This window comes from Protopterus annectens, chromosome 4.part1, assembly GCF_019279795.1.
Source record: "Protopterus annectens isolate FY-2018-M chromosome 4.part1, PAN1.0, whole genome shotgun sequence".
NCBI classification, from domain to species: Eukaryota; Metazoa; Chordata; order Ceratodontiformes; family Protopteridae; genus Protopterus; species Protopterus annectens.
In genome coordinates this window covers 753,622,014-753,644,260 of record NC_056734.1, presented here as the reverse complement: position 1 = coordinate 753,644,260, position 22,247 = coordinate 753,622,014, and the positions used below count along the sequence as shown (strand labels likewise).

The following is a 22,247-nucleotide window of genomic DNA, read 5'->3' as shown; positions in this document are numbered from 1 at the left end:
TGCGTAACAGTATACTTTTGTTATTAGAATGAAAAACCTATACTTTTTTGATTAAGGCTTCTTTGAACTTTTCAGCATAGCTGTGCTGTAATCACTCTTTGTTACATTTGCATGGATGTGAATTGTTGCTGCTCACTCTACACCTTGTGAATGCAAATTGTCACATGTGGGGAGAAGGTGAAGGAACTTAGCCATATTCAACATACAGCCACCTAGCCCCTTCGATTGGTGCAGTCTTTTTACCAGGGTCAAACCTTGTACGTTAGTGGGGTTGTATTTTTTTTTAATTATCTTATTCCACTGGTGGTAAGACTTTCAGCAGTACGTGTTATCTGAGATATTACTACGTTTTTGGTTTCATTCATCTTTTATGCATGTTTATGTTGTTCTACTTTTGGTGCAGGTATTGATGCATATTTTTATATTTTCCTAATAAGATAAATAAAGAGCAACACTGCTGTATTTTTTTCTGCTTAGACAAGACTTGAAAGAGACATTTATTGACAGTGGTGTAATGTCTGCCATCAAGGAATGGTTGACACCTTTGCCAGATCGAAGTCTTCCTGCACTAAGAATTCGTGAAGAACTGCTGAGGATTCTCCAAGAGGTAAATAAGAGCACATATGTACATATTAATTAATTAGATGTCTGCTTACTTAATCTGAGCTTATTTTTCCTTCCATTTATATTGCATTTATTGCAGTATCTGTTCATTGGTTTAGGGTTAAGGTTTATGTCTTACCCTGTTTGTAGTTTACTTGATCTTACTTTTAGTCTACTGCCGCAAACATGTAAGGTAGGACTTTTTGTGCTTTTTAAGTATCGGTCACCATCTGTTGATTCTCCAAACAGTCATTCATCTCGTGCTGCACCCTACTGACACCACCACACCAGTCAAGTCAGTGTACAAAGGATGGCATATACACAGACTCTTTGTTCTTTCCCACTACGCAATGGTTATCGTGTTTGCTTTCAAATTTTTAATCTTTTTGTTTTGGTTAGTCTGTCTACCTTGACACCTTAACTTTCTCCCTCAGCATCCACAGTTCTTAGTCTAAAGTGTCACTGTAGATAACCAGTGTCTCCCTGGGGTTATTCCTCTTTTCCATTTGCAAGCAGGCAAGTGATCTTTCCTACATCATGCTCCACCGTGCCACTAGATGTTAACTGAAACTGCGCCTTTCTATTTTGTGCAATTAAAGTACCAAACCATGGGAAAAAAGAGAGGAAATCTACTTTGTCATCTTATCTTCTTTCATCTATGTTAAATCAGAATTTTGGGAAGTGAAAAAGATTTTGGAGAGGCAGCATTGTAAATGTAGGTCTGCAAAACCTATAAAGAAGGAGAAGCAACACAGAGTAAGTATTTCTGAACATGGAAGTAAATGGGCACACAAGTAAGCATGCTTCTGAGAAAGCCTATTCCCAGTATTTTCTTTCATCAACATGAAATGTACAATTCCAGGTTGAAGCCCTATGATGGGTACAGTATGATTTTATCGGGTTAGGACAGTTGAATGAAACCACTGTGCTGCTAATATTGTTTTGGAAAAAAAAAATAGTTGAAAATGTTTTGAGTTTATTACAAAAAGGGGGAAAAAAACAACAAAGCCATGATACCCTCTTCAGTTCTGAAGTGCAGTCCAGGGATCATAGGATCATAAGATCATAGGAGGTTGGTAGGCTAATGCCCTGGGGCCTTTGCAAGTGTAGCTAAGAGTCTATCACCAAAAAGGAAACCTCAATCAGCACCTGTCGCCCCTGTCTGTGAGGGACACAGGTGGAACCCGTGGGACAAATTTTTGTTTTCTCATCCACTGATCAAGTTGCAGGGTCAGTGACGTAGTTTGTTTGACGTGTATGGAGAGTCTGTTCCAGAGATGGGGCAGCCTCTGGGAGACAAACCTATCTCTCCAGTAGATCATGTTTCACTGTTGCAGTCATTACATTTGGGTAATTTGCTATCAGGTTGCCCTCAGTCGGCCTGAATTCCAAAGTCTTGGGTCCTGCGTCGGTTGCTGTCTTCTCTTCCATGACGTCAGGTCGTCAGGGGTAAAAAACATGCAGCCGACACCATTTTCTTCAGTCTTTCTTGCCGCTCGTTGCCCAAAGCAGAAGCATTTCGCAAGTGCCAGTCGGCCGACTTCTGAAATATTAGAGTTTGAGTTTCAGAACCAAAATCTTCACTAAAGCAAAGTACCCCGTTGGGGAAACTTTTTTTTTTTCTTGCTTTTTACCGATGTCAGAAAAAGTTAATAATTGTATTACTTGTGGGAAGCAAATACCTCATAAGGATTTCCATTTATACTGTATTCTTTGCCTAGGCCCTGATCACAATGTGCCTGGCTGTTTTGTGCAAGACTTAACCAACGCATTGTTAAGCGTCGGTATATTTTTGGATCAAAGTATTTTGGAAGCAGATTTAACTACCCAGAAATGTCGTCGGATAGCAATCCGACTACCGGAGTACATAAAAAACGCAAAGAAAAGGTCAGAGAAAGGCAGTAGAGATCCAAAACCAATGGACTAAGCTTCTCCTAAGCAAGTCGCCGGTTCACCGGTACTCAGTGAGGTGCTTTCACAGCCCCTGATACCCACTACCTTCGAGTCGCAGGCCTCTACCGACACCCATGTGTAGTCCGGCATGCTGCAAGATACTCAAGGTATTGGATTGACAGATGTATCTCCATCGGCTAGGTCCAGAGCCGCTGAGTAGGCACCGGCTTCTGAGGGTGTATTCAGACCTCAACATTTATATATCAAACCGACGACAGCTGCAAAACCAAAGACAAAAGCAACTTGTAAAACTAAAAAAAAAAAACCTTGCATGAGCCACGTGCACAGGCCTCTGTGCCTAAAAAACAGATTATCAAAATGGCTGAAGACCTTATTACCTTGATCAGAGGTACCATCCCCCTCCAGATAAGGGGAGTCTGTTCCAGAGACTGGGCAGCCTCTGGGAGACGGTTTATCTCTCCAGCAGTTTTTGTTAATGTCTCATATTAGATGTAGGCCTTTCAACTGGATAATGCTTGAGGAGTTAGACTTACAGATATGGCGCATCTCTAGAAGTGCAGTGTCCGAAATTGCCTTGTAGGCAAAACACAGATCACCTATGACCAATCTGTGCGAGACTGATATCCCCCCCTCTGGAAAATATCCCACGTCATTCCCACCCCATAAAGGTGGTAGTTCTACAGACATATCCAACTATAGACCCATTGCCATTCTTTCCCCACTAGCCAGAATAATGGAGAAATGTGTACACAAGCAACTAATGCAATACCTTACACAGAATAGCTTGCTGTCCAACTCCCAGCATGGTTTCAGGCTATACCACAGCACCACCTCAGCCCTCCTTTCCTTTACTAATGCCATAAACCAAAGCAGGAATGACAATAGGCTATCCTCAACCCTCTTTCTTGACTTATCATAAGCCTTTGACATGGTCAACCATGAACTTCTCATTCTTTCTGTAAAATCTATTTCCCTCAGTAAGCACGCAATCCAGTGGTTCCAGTCCTACCTGACTGGTAGACAGCAGGCAGTACTATGGCAGGACAAACTCTCCAGCCAGCTACATCTCACACTTGGTGTCCCTCAAGGCTCCATACTAGGTCCACTACTCTTCTCTATTTTTATCAACAACCTTCACACTGCTATCTGTAAAGCTACCTGTATTTAATATGCAGATGATTCCACTGTGATCTGCTCAGCCACCTCCCCATCCAAACTGCAAATCCTAGCCCAAAATACATTTAACACTATTGAGAACTGGCTCGTCAACCAACACCTACTGCTGAACCCCAATAAAACTAAACTTCTACACTAGTAGATCTGTTACACTTTCATTCTCTGTCACATCTAACAATGGTACCACTATCTCCCCAGATCAACACACCAAACATTAGACAATCTCAAATTTGACCTACAGGTCAACAAAACCATACAGACCATCAAGAAGAAGCTTGGATCACTGTATAGAAATAGGACATTTTTAACCCCACTGGCTAGGACTGCAATTGTCCGGTCACACCTACTCTCTACTCTTTTATATGCCTTGCCTGTACTCTCAAACCTCAACAGATCTGAACTATGTAAGCTGTCCCATAGCTACAACCATATTGCCAGGTTCGCCACAGGCTTCATCTATAGAACCCACCACTGCCAGAACCTGAAACAACTAGAGTGGCTAGAACTGCCCAGCTTAATTAAATTCTGTCAGCTCTTAATAGCACACAAAATTCTGTACCACCCCGAGGATGCCCCCTCACTTATAAATATTATTAAGCCATATAGCAACCTGAGATCCCTACGGTCAGCCAATAAACTACTGGTCCAAACCCACAAAGCTAATAACTCTGCTAGTGAATCCCTGATGTTCTTCATTCCACATTGCTGCAGTCCTAACTATTGGGTAGTCCGCTGTCCAGTCGCAAAGTATATGGCTGACGCCGGTCAGGGTCCAGGGTACTAATGCGCATGACCGACGCCATATCCTCAGTCTTTTTGCCGCATGGTCCGATGCAGAAGCAATTTAGTGCAGGTTGGCGTTCTGAAAGTTTCTGAAGCCAGAGTTTCAGACCGAATCAAAGTAATATTTTGTTTTTTTCTTGCCTCAGTATTTAACCGGATGTCAGAAAAAGTGAATAACTGTATTTCTTGTGGGAAACAGATACCTCATAGGGATTACCATACTTTGTGTATACCTTGTTTAGGCCAGCACGACGTTGTTGGATGCCGCTCTTGTGCTAGATTTAACAAACGCACTATTAAGAGAAGGTTAGACTGTGCCAGGTTAGTGTTTGGGAAGCGTTGTAATTATAAAATGCCGCCGGATGCTCACGCGCCGGCTTCGCTAAAAACGAAGGACAAAACAGCAAAGCCTAGAGTGGAGGAACCGACAGTCCCAGACGCCGGTTCTTTAGAGGCTCAGTAGAGCCGGAGGTTTTGCCAGGTGTTTCTTTGGAGTCTCAGGGAGAGACTTTACTGTTACAGGATGTATCCTCTCAGGAAGTAGGCCAGGCTGAGGGGCTTCTCAGGTGGCTGTTCTTCCCTTCCTCTAGTGGTCAGTCAGAGCCCCCTCTGTTTCCAAGGCTTCTTTGAGGGCAGGCCGAGTTTTGCTTCAGTGGGGTTTCTCCTAGTACTTCAGGGTCTTTGCCTAAGAAACATATGCTTAAAATGGCAGAGGATTTGATTACTATGGTAAGGGGTTCTATGCCCCCTCCTGATAAGAGGCCTACGGTGGAATCTGAGTGTGACAGTTTTGAGCATTGCTCGCAGGCTTCTGACTCTTCTGAAGACTTGCAGGAGTTCCCTCCTTATTCTGATTCTGATGTGGATGATTCTACTCCTTCAGCTTCCCTCCTGAGGATTTTTCATTTTCAGAGACTCTGCATTCCATGAGGGAGCATTTTAAATGGGAAGGTCAAGATTTCTCTGATTCCAGGAAAAGGCTTAGGGAATTCTTGTTTTACCCCAGCACAGGCCTTTAGCTATACCTCCTGTTTTGAATGTGGTGGAAGATGTTTTTGCAGAGGCTTCCTGAATCCGGATTCTTTGCCTCCTGCCCCAGTTAAACCGGATAGGTATTATAGGGTGCCTGAAGCTCATAAGTATCTTTTAAGAGTCCTAGGGCAGACCCGAAACTGTCTCTCAGGGGCCTAAAGGTGTGAAGGCCTCAGTTGTTAAAAATCCTGTCCCTCCTGATAAAGAGGCAAGGGCTTTGGATAGATGGGGAAAGAAAGTGTATACTTCTTCCACTTTAGCCATGAGAATTGTCAGTTTCACATGTTAAAATATCAGAATTTTCTTCTTAGTTGAAATCTAAGGTGGATGCTAAGGTATTGAGTGTAAAGAGTTGCAGGATTTAGTTCATGTGTCTGAACAAGTGGGTAAACATTCCTGCAATGTGGTTTTGATGCTGTGCAGGCCTCCTCCAGGGTGGCTGCCACTGGTTCTGTTCTTCGAGGCACGCCTGGTTGAGAGATCAGAACTTAGCTGAGCATGTTAAGACAAGGATTTTGGATGCTCCTTTACAGTCTGATGTGTTGTTTGGTTCGCCTGTGGAAGCAGTTTTAAAGAAGATGGAGGACAAGGCTAAGTCTATGCAAACTGTTAAGGATTTTTGCAGGTGCAGCCTCCAAATTTAGTAGAAATTGGCCTGCTAAGGGATGGACTTATCCTGCTTATGATTCCCAGTCTAGGGGTAGGTCTAGTCGTGGTAGGGGCAGAGCTCAAGGTGCTTTTAGGCCTAGGGCAGGGGGTTCACCTGCTCAGACTTCTGGTGAGGGCAGGGGTCAGTCCTTTCGTAAGCAGACCCAATGACCTGCCTTTTCAGCTGCCAGTACCTTCTCGCCTGGCGGCACCTCTAGGAGGAAGACTGTCTCTTTTCAAAGAAAATTGGGATTTAATTACCCAAGACAAATGGGTTCTGGATATCATTCACCACGGTTACAGGTTTTATTTCCATACCTTGCCTCCTTTCAAAGGCATGCCAGACATTCCTCCTCTACAAAGACAAGAGGCTCACAAGCAAATTTCTCAGTTACTCCAAATAGGGGCCATTCAGCCGGTTCCTGTGCCAGAAAGGGGCCTAGGATTTTATTCTCGCCTGTTCCTAGTACCAAAGAAGGGGAACACGTGGAGACCAATTTTGGATTTATCTATCCTCAACACTTATCTGGACATTCCCAAGTTCAAAATGTTGACAGCTTTTACCTCTGCTGGGCAAGGGTCACTGGATGGTAACTTTAGATCTCAAGGAAGCTTACCTTCATGTGCCTATAAGACTAAGTTGCAGAAAGTATCTGGAGCTGGAAATTCTCATTATCAGTTCTCTGCATTGCCCTTTGGCTTATCTACTGCGCCCAGAGTATTCACAAAGGTTCTGGCTCCAGTGATAGCTTACTTCAGGCTAAAAGGAATTCAAATCTATCCTTACTTGGACGATTGCCTGATTCTGGCTCAAGAAAGGAAAGACCTTCTACAGCATTTGGAATATGTCATAGCAGTGCTAAGATGCCTAGGGTATTCTGTGAACGAAATAAAGTCCAGTCTAGTACCCTCTCAAGACATGTGCTTTCTGGGTGTGAGACTGAATACAGCAGCCCAGATGGCCTTTTTAACCCCGGACAAACAAAAGAATCTTTCCAGTTACTTCCATCAACTATCTCTTCAGTCCGGGCTGACTGCAAGGACAGTCCTTCAAGCCTTAGGGTTCATGGCATCTTGTATTCTGGTGCTTCCCAATGCCAAACTGCATATGAGGAAGCTACAATGGTATCTCAAAATCTATGGACACAGCACTGCCAGGATTTGGACACTGTCATTCAAATAATACCTTGCATTCAAAAGGAATTTTTGTGGTGGGCTCAGGAATGTCACCTAAACAAGGGACTCTCTGTGACCCGGCCAGAGGCGAGTCAGATTCTAACGACAGATGCCTCAGACATTGCTTGGGGAGCTCATCTAAATGGAAAGTGGATACAAGACAAGTGGCCTGCCAGACTACAGCATCTACATATCAACATGAAGGAGATGTTAGCAGTCCAGTTTGCATTAATGGCTTTCAAGGAGTTACTTCTTCCAGGGCAGGTGTTGATTCTAACAGACAACACAACTGTCATGTGGTACATCAACAAACAAGGGGAACACATTCTTACCCATTGTGCAGGCAAGCAATGATTTTATGGGAGACTGCGCTAAGCTTGCAACTAACTCTTCAGGCAAGGTTTCTGCCGGAGCACAGAACTCCTTAGCAGATGTGTTAAGCAGACAACTCATGGATCCCCACGAGTGGAAACTGGATCTTCATGTATTTCAAAAGTTGACAGTGTCCTGGGGAACTCCAGACATAGATCTGTTCGCTTCTCCACTAAACCACCAGCTGCCAAAGTTTTGCACAAAGAGGTTTCATCACACGGCTTGGAAAGTGGATGCTCTTTCTTTCAGTTGGAAAAATCTTCATGTGTTTCCACCTCTGCCTCTTCTTCCAAAGGTGCTTCTAAAGGTCAGACAAGACAAGCCAAGGATGATTTTAATAGCTCCAGATTGGCCTCGCAGCACTGGTACCCATTACTGAGGAGTCTGGTAAAGAAGCCTCCATGGCCTTTACCCTTGATTCCACATCTGTTGTCTCAGAAGGACGGTCGTCTGCTCAATGTCAAGCTTCACTCTCTTCATCTAACAGCCTGGCATATTCTGTTTTGAAAGACAGCAGGTCTCAACTTCCTCAACAAGTTTTAAATGTGATTATGGAAGCCAGAAGACCTAGTACAAGGAAAGAAAAATGGAAGAGATTTTTATTTTGGACTGCAGCAAACAATTTGGAGATTTCAGAGCCTAATTTGAGTGTGGCTCTTCAATATCTTACTGAGTTACTGGACAAAGGTTTGTCTTTCTCTTCCATTAAGATTCATGCTGCAGCAATTTCAGCTCACTATGATTGTGACCCACCATTGTTTTCACATCCTTTGTTCAAGCAATTTCTTAGAGGGGCAAAGAATATAAGACCCCCAATGAGCTCCTACTCCTGCTTGGGATCTCAATTTTGTGTTGGAGAAACTTACTCTACAACCTTTGAGCCTGCAGCTACTGCTGAACTGAAATACTTGTCATGGAAGACTGCTTTTTGTTGGCCATTACTTCTGCAAGAAGGGTTTCTGAGTTACAGGCCTTGAGCCTTTTTGATTTTCATAAGGATAGGGTATCATTACGCACTAATCCTTCCTTTATGCCTAAAGTGGTTTCTAGTGTGGCTTTAAACCAAACTATTCATTTGCCTCGCTTTATGCAGATCCCCAAAATAAAGGGGAAAAGATTTTGCACACTTTAGATGTACACAGGCAATTGCTATTATTTGAGCAGGACTAAGGATTTTAGGCAGTCTCAGCAGTTGTTTGTTTCTTTTGCTTTGAGTTCTCAGGGCAAGCCTGTGTCAAAACAAACTATTTCTAGGTGGATTGGGTTTTGCATTGCATTTTGTTATTCCCATCATGGCAAGGAGATTCCAGCTGGGATTAGGCCTCATTCCACTAGGGCTACTGCCACTTCAACAGCTTTTTAAGGGGTGGCAACTAAGGATATTTTGGAGGCAGCTACTTGGAGTTCAGTGCATACTTTCTCTAAGCATTACCACCTTCCTCTCTACTCTAAGTCTAGGGCTGGTTTTGCCACAGCTATTTTGCAAGGCATGTTATCAGCTCCTGCTTCCTTATGATTTGCCAGCCTCCCTTACCTCTGCTTTGGGATTCTACCCAATAGTTAGGACTGCAGCAATGTGGAATGAAGAACATAGTACAGTTTTGTACCTACCATAAATGTAGATGTTCGAGGATCCACATTGCTGCAGTCTCCCTCCTTCCCTCTGTGTTTAGGGGTTGTTGTGTAGGTGAGGTTCTATTCTGCTAATTTTGTATATTTTGTATATATATATATATTTTTGTGCAGATATGTTGGGAGTTTTTGGTTTTTGGCCTTATCTTTTCAGGGTCTTCTGACATCTGGGGCAAGAAAAGACTGAGGATATGACGTCGGTCATGCGCATTAGTACCACTGGACAGCGGACTACCCAATAGTTAGGACTGCAGCAATGTGGATCCTCGAACATCTACATTTATGGTAGGTACAAAACTGTACTTTTGCCAACTTTGTTGGCAAAACCTGTAATTCATTGCCAAACTATATAACCCTACAGTCCTCCAAAAGTCTCTTCAAAAAAACCTCAAACAATATCTCAGTGAACTGGCTTTGCCCATGTACCAACCCTGATTAAGTTATAAACTGAAAGCATACTCTGTAAATATCATAACATGCAACTACATCACCAAGCTCTATATCCAGTCTGACGTCTCTTGCTTTTAATTGTCTGTCCATGAGAACTGTAAGTCCCTACTAGGGAACACTACTAAGCCGTTGTACATAATCACTTTGTTTTATATTTTCTAATGTTATCCAACTTCTTGTGTAATGTATGTAAGTTTGTCTATTTGGGGCTTTCCTCCCTGGGCCTCCGCTGAAAATGGACATGTATCCAGTCGGACTGTCCCGGTAAACAAATGTAAGATAAATAAATAAAATAAATACTGAGTATAGTGATAGTGATTTTAGTCTGTCCACATAGGACAGGATTTGGAGGCCATGGATTCTCTTTTTGTGAGGTATTTCTGTGGCCTTTCCAGTTGGTTGCAGGTGTTTGGAGAGGTACATACCAAAACAGGACATTGTACTCAATTACTGGCCTAATGAGGGAAGAGTACAGAAAGATAATAACCTCCTTTTTTCTGGATGCAATCCCTTTACTTTTGAAATGAACCAGGTAAAAGGATTTTCTGAACACTGGCGCTACATGATGGTTGAATGTGAGATTGTTGTCAACTTGTGTACCCGGGTCTCTCGCCACAAGTTGTATGCTTAGGGGGTTACTGTTGATGTAGTAATAGTAGGGGCCGTGTTTTTGCCAAATGGCATGACAGTACATTTTTTTGTCTTTAACTTAAGGCCATAACTTTGGTACCAGTCATTTGTTGCTGTGAGACCCTCTTCTAGTATGTTAACATTTGGGGAGTCAGTGACAGCACCCAACTTAGTCGTCTGCAGACTTGGTCAGCCACAGGCCTTTTGTCTTTCTCTGGACCTCTGTGAAGTTGATGCCGAACAGAAGGGGTCCCAGGACACATCCTTGGGGCACATCACTAGTGACAGGTCTGTTGTCAGAGGTGGAGGCACCTATTTTGACCTTGTGGGTCCTATTGGTGAGCCAGTTTGCCACCCACCTGATGAGATAGGGATTTATGCCAAGTTGTGTTAGCTTTTCGATGATGCCTGAGTGGGGGGTTGTGTCAAAGGCTTTGGCCAAGTCCAGATAAGCTGTTATGTATTTACTTTCCCTCATCCAGGACTTTGGGGATAGTCTCAAAAAAGTCAACCAGGTTCAACAGGCAAGCTCTGCCCTTGACAAATCTGAACTGAATGGGGTCAAGTGCTTGGAGATTGCCTATGTCCTTGATTATGAGGTCCATAATAATGTGCTCCATGGCCTTACAGATCAGACTTGTCAAGCTAATAGTTTCCAGGGTCAGTAGTGGCACCACCTTTGTGCAAGGGGATGACAATGGCAGTTCTCCACTCTGCTGGAATGAAATCTGTACATAGGCTGTGGTTGAATAGAGTGCTCCATGATGAGGCTAGTTCTTGCTGAAGATGATGCAGAATACAGCCTGGGATACTTTCAGGTCCCATGGAAGCTGTGCTCTTTGCCTCAAATAGGGCCTTTAATATTTGATCTATGGAAATGTGAAGTGCGGGATAAGTATCGAGGATGTCATATGGGCCTTTTGAGGGGACAGGGTGGTGAAGTTTGTGCTCAATCTGTCTGCTAGCAGGTTGGCTAGGTCAACAGGCTCAGTGTAAGTGCTACCGTTAAGAACTTATAAGAAAAGCAGATTTCCTCCACAGAAGCAGCCACATGTGAAACTGAGCTTGATATTTGTTCTCACTTGTCTCGTTGCCTCAGATTTGTTTGTAAAACTTCTGTCATTTCATATTTATACATGTGGCCAATGTCCGAACTGTAGACATGTTTGGTCGTCATGTTGCCAGGTGCTGCTATTTTAACAGTCTTACAGTGCTTGCAGTGTCAACTGTCGCTTGTTCTGGATTTGTTAGTACTTTCTGTTTTCACTAACCTTTCATTTCATGAACCATCCTTGACTTGTCTGCCAGCTGTGTTTAAAAACTTCTGCTGTTTGATCACATATTTCTGAAGTCGAATCCGTTACCAAGCATGCTTGATGTTCAGTGTCATTTTGTTGTATTTAGTTGCATGTTGTTAAGGAAGTTTACTAGGCTGAGTTTACAAAAAGATAAGATTATGGGTGCCTATTGTTATTTCAATGACCATAACGTATCCTTTAGAATAGCAGAATTAAACATGTAAATATGTGGTAATGTATATCAAATCCACTGTTGCATTATCTCAAAATGTTTCTCCTACTCAAGATAGGACAGTCTGAAAGTTAATATATGTAATTATGAGTGTTGAGAGAGTGACAACCCCCCTGTTGGATGATGGGGAGCATGGAACGATGCACTGAAAAAATGGTTTAAAGATTTAGCAGCAAGTGTTTGGAATTCACATATTTGAGACAAATTTTTCAAGACATCAATTAGGCCTCACATTTCAGTAGGGTGCCATCATTGTTCATGGTCGTTCAAGGTGCTAACTTGTTTGTGAAAGCATTTGCTTTGCTCTCTGTATTTGGAAGACTCGTCGTTGAAGTGTTTAAGCAGATGTCTCCCAATATTCCTAAATATTCTGGATGAGATCTCCATAAGTGAAAATGCCATTATCCCAGGTTTATAGATTCGTAAGTATATAATAAGCTAATGACTACTGGAGGCCTTTATAAGTCTAACCAAGCATCCCAATTGTCTTCTACATGTTTGTCTCTAGAGGTTATTTTAAAGGGTACATGTAAGCCAGGACAAGATTTGCAGGCTGTCTCTGTCCGTTAATTAGAGCTGTAGTCACTAGATCAGGAGTATTTTTTCAGTTTCTCATCCACTGATCCAGTTTTCTCTTGAATAGGTTTGGGAAACAGCTCTACTTCACATGGATGGAAATTCTCAGAGTCACAAACCTAACCTTCCAGTGTGTCCTGTTTATGTTGCAAACAAAGTGTAAATCCTTAGATCAGATAATTCTGATGTTTGTTTTGTATATATGCAAAAGGCCCATCAAAGCGGGATCCAAGGATGCCTTGTATGCCAGGCATAGATAACCTCTCAACAATCTGTGAGAAACAGAGAAAACAGATAGGGGTTTAAGGTGATCTGCATAGGATGTGCTATTTACACCTGGTATTCTTTTTTGTGAGGAACCTCTGTGGGTGTTCCAGTTGTTGCATCTTCCTGGTCAGTTACGTACCGAATGAGGACATTATACTCCATGATGGACCTGATGAGGGTCAAAGACAGTGGAAAAAATACTTTCTTGGACCTAGGTACTGTGCCATTGTTTCTAAATTGGATGACGTAGAAGGATTTCATTACTACTTTTGACACATGTTGGTTGAAAGCCAGGTTACTGTCTCCACATGTACCCAAATCCCCGACTACTGGATGTTTTCTTAGAGGTGTATTTATAGATGAAGTAATTTCCTAGGATGGCTAATCTCTCAAAGAGTAATAGTATCTCTCAAAGGGTAATAGTAAGCATTTCTTGGCACTGAGTTTTAAGCCATGACTTTGGCACCTGTCATTTGTCTGTTTAGTCCTCATTGTAGGATGTCACTGTCTTGGGGGGATTCAGGGACTGCACCTAGTTGGCAATCATTTGCAAACTTGGTCAGCTAGAGGCCCTTGACATTCTACTTAACTTCTGAGAAGTAGATGCCATAAAGTAGCTGACCCAGGATAGAGCCTGGAGGGACTCCTCTAGTAACAGACCTCTTTCTGGAGGTGGTCTCCCCATCCTAACTTCCTTGGCCCTGTCTGAAAGCCAGCCGGCTATCCAGTGCAGCACATAGGAGTTTATGCTTGTATTTGTAAGTTTGTTTACAATGCTCGAGTGGGGTATAGCCAAATGCATTAACCTGGTCAAGGTATGAAGTATATGCACCATTTTGCTCTCATGTATTGCCATAGTGATCCTCTCAAAGAAATCCACCAGGATGAGTAGGCATGAGCTACACTTGACAAAACCAAACTGAGTTGTATTCAGTGGGTGAAGGTTTTCTATGTCCTTATTAATAATTTCCATGATAATTTTTTCTACTTATGAAGATTAGTCAGACTTATGGGTCTGTATTTTCCTGGGTCCATTGCTGACCTGCTCTTTGTAGAGGGATGACTGTTACAGTTTTCTATTCACATAGCACAGAGCCTTTCTAGAGGCTATGGTTAAACATGCCTTTAGTGGTCCTGATAGGCCATGTTTCAGGCTTGTTTAGGAGGCATCCTGGTATAGTATTGTGGCCCACTGATGCAGTGTTTTTGGCCTTAGACAGTGCATTTAGGACCTGCTTCCTAGTGATAGTTTTGTGGGGAGGGGAGGAGTATGTTTGGTATTTTCTGAGGGGTGGCTGGGAGAGCCATCAGATTTGCTGTACTGGCTACATGTAGGGGGCCTCCATTTACAGTTGTGCATACTAGCATGTTATGATTTTGAGGTTTTGGGCATAGCTAAATAAAGCCCTTTGGTTGTTCTTTGCCTAAAAGGCTCCCTTTATCCCACACTTGGCTTTAGTAAACTTAATTTGCCTTCTTATTTGGTTGTTTAGATTGATGAGAGTGTCTTTACCATGCTGGGCATAGCACTTCCTAATCTTGAGTATGACTGTTTTTTCCTTATTTGGTGCAGCCTGTTTATATTTGGATTCTACTAGGGTGTTTTTTTTTTTTTGAGTTAGTTGTGGGTTTATTTCTGGTGGTGGCACAGCTGTCTGTATGCATTTACTGACATGATTGTACAGGATTTCTGTGAACAATTTCACATAGGCAGCTTTGTTCTCAGGGTTTGACGTGGGCTTGAAATTCTGAAAGGTTATCGATTAGTAATAGGAAGTTTGCCTTAGAATAGTTCTTAAACATTATAGAGTTAGACAGGGTCACAGAATTGATCTTTATTATGAAAGGTGACAGCTTTGTGGTCTGACCTCACCAGAGAAGACATTACTTTAGTGGGGTACAGCGTTCTCTCTTGTTTGAGTACCAGGGTGAGTATGTTTTCACTCCTTGTGGGTATATGAACTACCTGGTCCAGGGTGTTTGTGTTTACAGAGGGCCTGTAGGTTTGGGGTCATGTAATTATTCTAGTTTATAGTGGGATAATTGAAGTTGCCTGTACGTACGGTATTGAGCTGAAGGGTGAGAGCCTCCAGTAAGTCTGAGTACAAGCTGTAGGTTTCTTGGGTCATAGAGGGTGCCCTATAGCTTGGAAACCTGCACATGGAAGAGCTAAGCATTTCATCCTGTTTGATTAGCCTTGGAGTGAGTTGTGTTTTGATAATTATAGTTTGAGACACCTCCAGCCTTGATCCCTGACTGTGTAGTAGCTGGCCAATATGTGTGGAAGACATTGTAGTCCTGCACTGCCAGGCTACTCTCTACAGGTACTCTCTGCAGCTTTAACCCATGTCTCAGTAACTGCACAGATGTCCACATTCTCTAGGGCGAGGAGTGCCTGGAGGCACTGACATGTCTTATTTAGGCTCCCGGCATTCAGCATTAACACCTTTAGACTCCCTTGGATTGGTTTTGCTTTGTCTGAAAGTTTGTCAGTTTAGCAATACCTAAAAAATGTACTATGGGGGAGGAAAATGTTTTAGCCAGTATTTGAAATCCTAGAGGTGACGGGCTAACCATCCTTGGCAGCGCAACATGCGGTCTTGATCACATCCCCCCATGCTAAGGATGAATTGACAACAAAAACTAAACCAATTATTGAAATCTGTAATCTTTTGTTCTTATTGTGGCATTATCCTTGGTAAAGGTGGAATGCTGCTCACTGTTAAGCATGTACCAGCCTTGGGAGATGCAGTCTAAGAGCTCCATAATGTCTGCCTTCATATAGTCCAGGGAGTTGCGTCTCTAGACATGTACACCTACATGGACTAGGATTGAATCCTATTGGTACTTGTGGTCTAATGACTTGATTGTGTGGGTGGTTAGGCTGATCCTGGGTTCTTAGACAACTGAACGTGATTTTCTCCTTATTCCATTTTATTGGAAGACCAGGCCAGACTGCACTGTTGTGTATTAAATATCAGTCAACAAAGCAAAATAACCAATGAAAAACAAGTGAAAGCGGAAGCCCAAGTGTTAAAACATTTCAGTGAATCAGGAATATGTCAAATCCTCTTCTAGACATGCACACAGTCACAGACTGCCCCAAAACAAAGGCCTACTGATTTGTCAAAACAGTGTATAAAATGCAAACACAGAACAGACCTTGCAGAAGGCAGCGTTCTGTGGAACTGTCAGTACTCAAAATGCCGTGTGCTGACAAGTAAAAAAAAAAAAAGATTGAGAGAACACAGGAGAAGAGCGAATCTTGAAAATCCGTCTTCTTCTGCAAACTTTTTTGTGGGGAGCATCCCCCCCAACTTATATATACCAGCTCTGAGATCTCCATACCTCGGAGAAAGGGAAATATTCCAAGAAATGACATCTTGGACTTAGTATGTGTAAGTCTGTTCTTTTGGCCTTTCAATGTCAGTATTTTGAGACTCACTGTAGCAGGTCCCAGCATTTCAAATTTTTACCGCAGAAGACAGATCTAAGTAACTAAAAATTAAATGCAGACACAAAGAAACAAAGAAAATAAAATTATTCCCCTTGCTTATTTTCTGATATTAATTACTCAATAATTAACCTGTGGGACTTATTCCACCAGTATCAGATATGCTTTGAAATTCTTAGTCTTTAGTAATCTGGTCCAGGTAGTTTCTGTTTATAAAGAACCTAATAGAAAGCAGACTGTATTTGACATGGTCTTAACAGGCATAACATCTGTATGTATCACCCCCTGACATTCTTTTTACTCATCAATTAGACCACTAATTAGTAACCTTCTCCATTATAATCTCCATCCCATTAGAAAACAAGTATAGCAGAATTTAAGGCGTTTAGATATACAAATGTCCTACAGCTCTATGGTGAAGTCTCTAAATTTGAATGTAGGAGTACTACCCATAATGTTGATACTGCAAAGAGTTGTACAGAAAAGTTCTACTGGCACTTGTACAAAGTGCTAAATTGGTACTCCAGAATAGATCCAGTGGTCCTCAAGCATTAATAGCCTATGTAATAAAAGGAAGAAACTGTTAAACTTGTATAGCAGAGAAAATGACCCCCAAATTGAGCAGAATATCAAACAACTAAATAGGAAACTAACACAGGACATAAGAAAACAGAAGCACACCATGATCTCAAAAAAGTTTCAGAAGCTAACAGCTTCCAATCCTCCTGTAGGTATCCAAGTCCACGAAAGAATCCAGGAAATGAACTACTCTGAGAACAACAAAGAAAATGTATAAAATCCAAACTTCACAGAGCTGAAACATTCTCCTGTAGTTATGTTAAAGAGATGAGAAACAACACCCAGCATTACTCAAGAGCTTGTTTTAATAGTGCTAACTACTCCAGTCCAGTCTATATTGCCAACATACTGGGTAATACATTCAGTGCCATCTTCACTACAGAGATATCTATTCCAAACCCACTTTTCCCTAATGGAATCAAACCAGCAACCATTACTAAAGAGCTTATGAAGGTAATGAATAAATTAAAGAATACCTAATCCATGGGGCCTGACAGCATACCCAGCTGTCTAATTAATAGCATTAAGAAATGTGGTCCAGGTAGCAGTGGTGGTTGTACTATGTCCTCTAGATTGCTTAGCTGGATACGTTGGGGGTGTGGCCACTGAGAGAATTATGGTGACCAGTGGGGTTCGGCAGAGATCTGTGCTGGGACCTCTGCTGTTCACCATCCACTTCCAGATCTCCACTTATCAAACAAGGATCTTTGGTTAACAAAGTTCACAAATGATTATAAGCTGGAAGTCATTGTTAAGTCCCCCTCTGACATATATGCATTCCAGCATGAACTTACACTTGTCAGTGGCTTGTGTACTAAAATTGAGCTTAACCTCCATGCCATAAAGTACATTATTGTAGCTTTTGGTAAGCACTGCTAGCTCCAACTTACAGTATAGATAACACACCAATTTAGAATGAAAAGGCTGTGAGAGACCTGGTCACGTGGATGGGCAGCTCCTTTACATTTGACCATCATTTAACAATGGTGGTTAGGAAATCCTTTACCTTTCACAGCTCATAGTAAAAGGTATTTCATCAAGATCAAAAGAAGTCTGTCTTCCTCTTTGTACTCCATTTTGATTAGACCCATCACTGAGTAAAATGTGCTATTTGAGAATGTACCTTACTTAGTATATCAAGCAACTGGAAAGACCACAGGGGTTTGTAACTAAAAGAGATCAAGGGCCTAAAAGATCTGTATTACAAGGAAAGATTGGAGGCTTTATCTCTATAGTCAGTTTCTTATAGTTTCCTTAGGGAGTGGCCTGTGCTTTGCTTATAGGGGTATTAGGAATCCAGTAGTCTAAGAGCTCTTATACCTCAGTAAATCAAACAGTCCAGCTAATGCTAGAGCCAGAGACCTAAATCTCCACCAGTGTATGAATAAAAAAAAGAGACTGGATAGGTTTGTCACTTTCTACAAGGAAACAGATCTAGTACTTATTATCAATGTCCACCCCACCAGGCATGTCTAAAGGTCAGTTCCCTGTGCTTTCTGCTATTAACCTGGTGAACTTGGGCATCCTGAGGCAATGTAGCAACTGTCTCATGTACACCGACAACCCTCTCCTCTTACCTTCCAACACCCAGACTTGTGAGAGATGCACATATATATTCAAATTGGAAGCCACACACTCTCCAGCCAAGATCGGAATAGCTGGTCAGGAGGAGAAGGTCAACACTTGCACCACACCACATGGAACACATAGCCCTCTGGAACATACCACCAGCACTGCCTTCACGTAAAAACACAAACCGCACACCCACCTTCGTGCAGGCTCTCAATAAAAATCTACCCAAGCAGCAGAGCCCTCCAAGGCAGAAATGCACTCTATCACCACAACACTAATCATGAGACACATAACTCTTCTAAACAGTGTGCCACTCAACCAAACCCCTAGGGCAAAACAGCATGCCCAACACACTAGTCATAGGTGACTCGATAGTGAGGCACACTGATGTGTCCCGCACACTAAGTTGAATAAAGAGAAAGTAACAGTCAGCTGCCTGTCCGGTGCCAGGATCCAACACGCAACACATGCACTCAGGTCACTCAACAGCAGCTACAAATATGACTCTGTCATTGTACATGTGGGTGTGAATAACCTGAGACGTACCTCCCTGCACTACATGAAAAGAGACATGGAGGAACTATTGGATTTTGTAGCCCAGGCTGGTATGACCATATCCCTGAGCAGCATCCTACCACCACTCAGAATGATACCACAGTACAAGCAGAAAATGATTGATTTCAACAACTGGCTAAGTTTCTGGTGTCATTCTAAGGGGATCCAGTATCTGTCTGCCTGGGATGACATGATTGACAGACCTTGATGCTTTGCCAGAGATGGCCTGTATCTGTTACCCCTGGGCTTCCGGATACTGGCCAAGGCTCTTGCCACCCCTATAGTGCCTTTTTTAGGTGGTGTTCCAAAGACCAAATTACCACCGTAACAGCTACAAACAAATGCAATCTGAGGGTCATGTTGCTCAACGCTAGAAGTCTAAATCTCAAAATGCACTCGCTCGAGGCACTCCTTAAAATGGAGAACATCAACATTTGTGCTGTAACAGAGACCTGGTTCAAGGCAGCAGAAAGCACCCCTGCACTACCAGGCTGTAACTTATTCCACACCTTTCGGCCCCAGAACTTAGACTGAAGCTCCAAAGGTGGTGGTGTCTCCGTATTCATAAAGGATGTGTACACCTTCAGACTAGTAGCCTAACATAACGCATCAGAGATACCTCAGATGCAGCTAACATTGGGTAAGACAGCGATTCAGGCCGTAGCCTGCTGTAGGTCCCCAGCCATGTCCCAAGACTCACACTCCACGATCCTAAACACCCTAGAGAATATTAGGGTCCAACCTAACACTCTCTTACTAGGCGACTTCAACTACCCTTCCATTAACTGGCTAAACTACTCATGTACCAATACACTTGCCCAATGTTTCTTGGAGTTCATTAATTCCAATGCCCTGGACCAGCTCATTCTAACCCCCACTAGAGGTAGCAACATCCTTGACCTGGTCATTACTAACATGTGCAACCGTTGCTCTACACCAATAGTAAGCTCTTCACTGGTTAGATCCAACCACAAACTAATCACCTTGGAAATCCACATCCCTCCCACCCCCCACCCCCCAGCAAAGGTAACCACCATGAAAAACTTCTCCAAAGCTAACTTTGGGATCCTAAAAACAGAGGTGGCTAACTTCACGGCACCCATGCAAATGGACAATAGTTGCGTGACTGCAGAGTCATACACCAATGCACTGTACGAACATGTACATAAATCCATGGATCTCTCCATACCCAATAGAACCAAGACACTCTCCTCCAAAAAAAGGAAGCCAATCAGGTGGTCCCCTGCCATAAACAAACTCTACAACAGAAGGAGGAGACTGATGTGGAATAAGGTGAAGTCCCAAGACTGGAAAAAACTTCCTTCTCTTCCACAACAAAAAGTTGAGCTCCCTCATCAAATCCTCTAAAGCTAGGTATGAAAACAGAATTGCAGCAGATAGTAAAGACAACCACAAGGTCTTCTATAGTTATGTAAAGAATCTCCATGGCAATACTCAGATTTTCTCTGAGCTACTGCACAATGGTACCTACTATACCGAGCCAACAGATATTGCCAGTATACCCCACCCCTCCAAGGACCAATCACAATACCAGTAGATTTCCAGGCACCCAGTATTACTGCTGCACAGGTTAAAACAGGACTGTCCTACAGAGTGAACTGGCACCTCACCTGTGTGCTCTGTTCAATCACAGCCTCACCTCAGGCTTTGTCCCTGCCCAATGGCGGACTGCTACAGTTATCCCTCTCCACAAAGGAGGAGCGACTACAGATCCTGGGAACTATCTCCCCCATTAGCCTGACAAGTCTGATATGCAGAGGTATAGAATGCATCATCATGGACCTAATAAACAAGGATATAGGGAGTCTCCAAACTCTGGATTCCACACAGTTTGGTTTTGTGAAGGGTAGATCATACCTGCTTAACTTGGTCGACTTGAGTCAGTCACCAGAGCTGTGGATGAAGGCAAGGTGGTCATACAGCCTACCTTGATCTGGCCAAGGGTTTTGATACCATTCCCCACTCCGGAATCATAGAAAAACTCACTAAGCTTGGCATCAACCCCCTATATCACTAGGTGGGTTGCAAACTGGCTCACAGAACCTACAGTGTGAAAGTAGCTGACTCCAAGTCAGACAGCCGATTACTCACGAGTGGAGTCCCACAGGGTTCGTTCCTGGGTCCTCTCCTGTTTGGTATCTACTTCTCTGAAGTCCAGGCCAACACGAAGCGACTCTGGCTGACAAAGTTTGCAGACAATAGCAAGTTGGGAGCTATTATTAACTCCCCAAGTGATGCTGACATCCTACAGAATGGCCTCACTGTGACCAACGACTGGTGTCAGAACCAATGGCCTTAAGCTCAATGCCAAAAAATCTGTCATCATCCCCTTTGGGAAAAACATGGTTCCCATGAATTACCACATTGATGGTAGTCCACTGAACACAGAAAACGTTATAAGAGATCTGGGAACACAGGTTGACAGAAACCTTTCTTTTGATCACCACATTGCCACTGTGGTCAGAAAGTCCTTCTATGTGGCACATCTCATTACTAAGGGTTTTGCATCCATGAAGAAAGAGGTCATTGTCTCCCTCTACTCTTCCCTCATTAGGCCAATCATAGAGTACAATGCCCCATTTGGCATGCACCTCACTAGACACCTGCAACAACTGGAGAGGCTGCAAAAGTACCTCACAAAGAGGATTCTAGTCCTTAAACTCTTGTCCTATATGAACAGACTCAAAAAACTCCAGCTAGTCTCCATCTCATATCGCCTACATAGAGGCGATCTGTGCTTGACTTACAAAGCCATGTGTGACCCAGCTCTGTTAGAAATGTTACATCTAAAGAAATCCCAATCCCTCCGCACCACACATTCCAGAGACCTCAACCTCATTACCACAATTATTAGAACATGCTGGAGGGACAGGTTCATAACCCAGAGACTGCCCATGCTATGGAACCGACTTCCCATACATGTCAAGGAGAGCACCTCACTGACAGTCTTAAAGAGAAATCTTGATGAGTGGATGGGAAACAGAAAATTCACCCCTGGGATAACACCAGTGGCTCTACTTGACAGAGGCACTGGGAACTAAGGTTGGGTGGCACTGTGCCAGGGTAATCCAGTGGTTAGGCTTGTAAAGGCCCCAGAGCCATTAGCCTAGTACACAGCTATGAACCTATGAACACATCCCCTACCACTTCTCTGGAAAAATAACTTCATCTCCAAGTTAATCAGTGTGACACACTGTCTGCCTTTAAAGAGGAGCTGGATTAGTAGATAGTTGTTCATAAGTTCACGTCTGGTAAGTCTGGCCTGGCCTGGCCATCC

The 22,247-nt window shown here is 42.9% G+C and overlaps 1 protein-coding gene across 1 annotated transcript in view; it reads left to right on the top strand.

Annotated features, from left to right (window-relative positions):
* The window catches only part of IWS1 (interacts with SUPT6H, CTD assembly factor 1), an 801,761-nt gene that overhangs the window by 349,851 nt on the left and 429,663 nt on the right, over window positions 1-22,247 (top strand). The window contains exon 11 of the mRNA XM_044070501.1: window positions 478-607. Coding sequence (XP_043926436.1) covers window positions 478-607 — 130 coding nt within the window. The remainder of the gene's footprint in view (window positions 1-477; window positions 608-22,247) is intronic.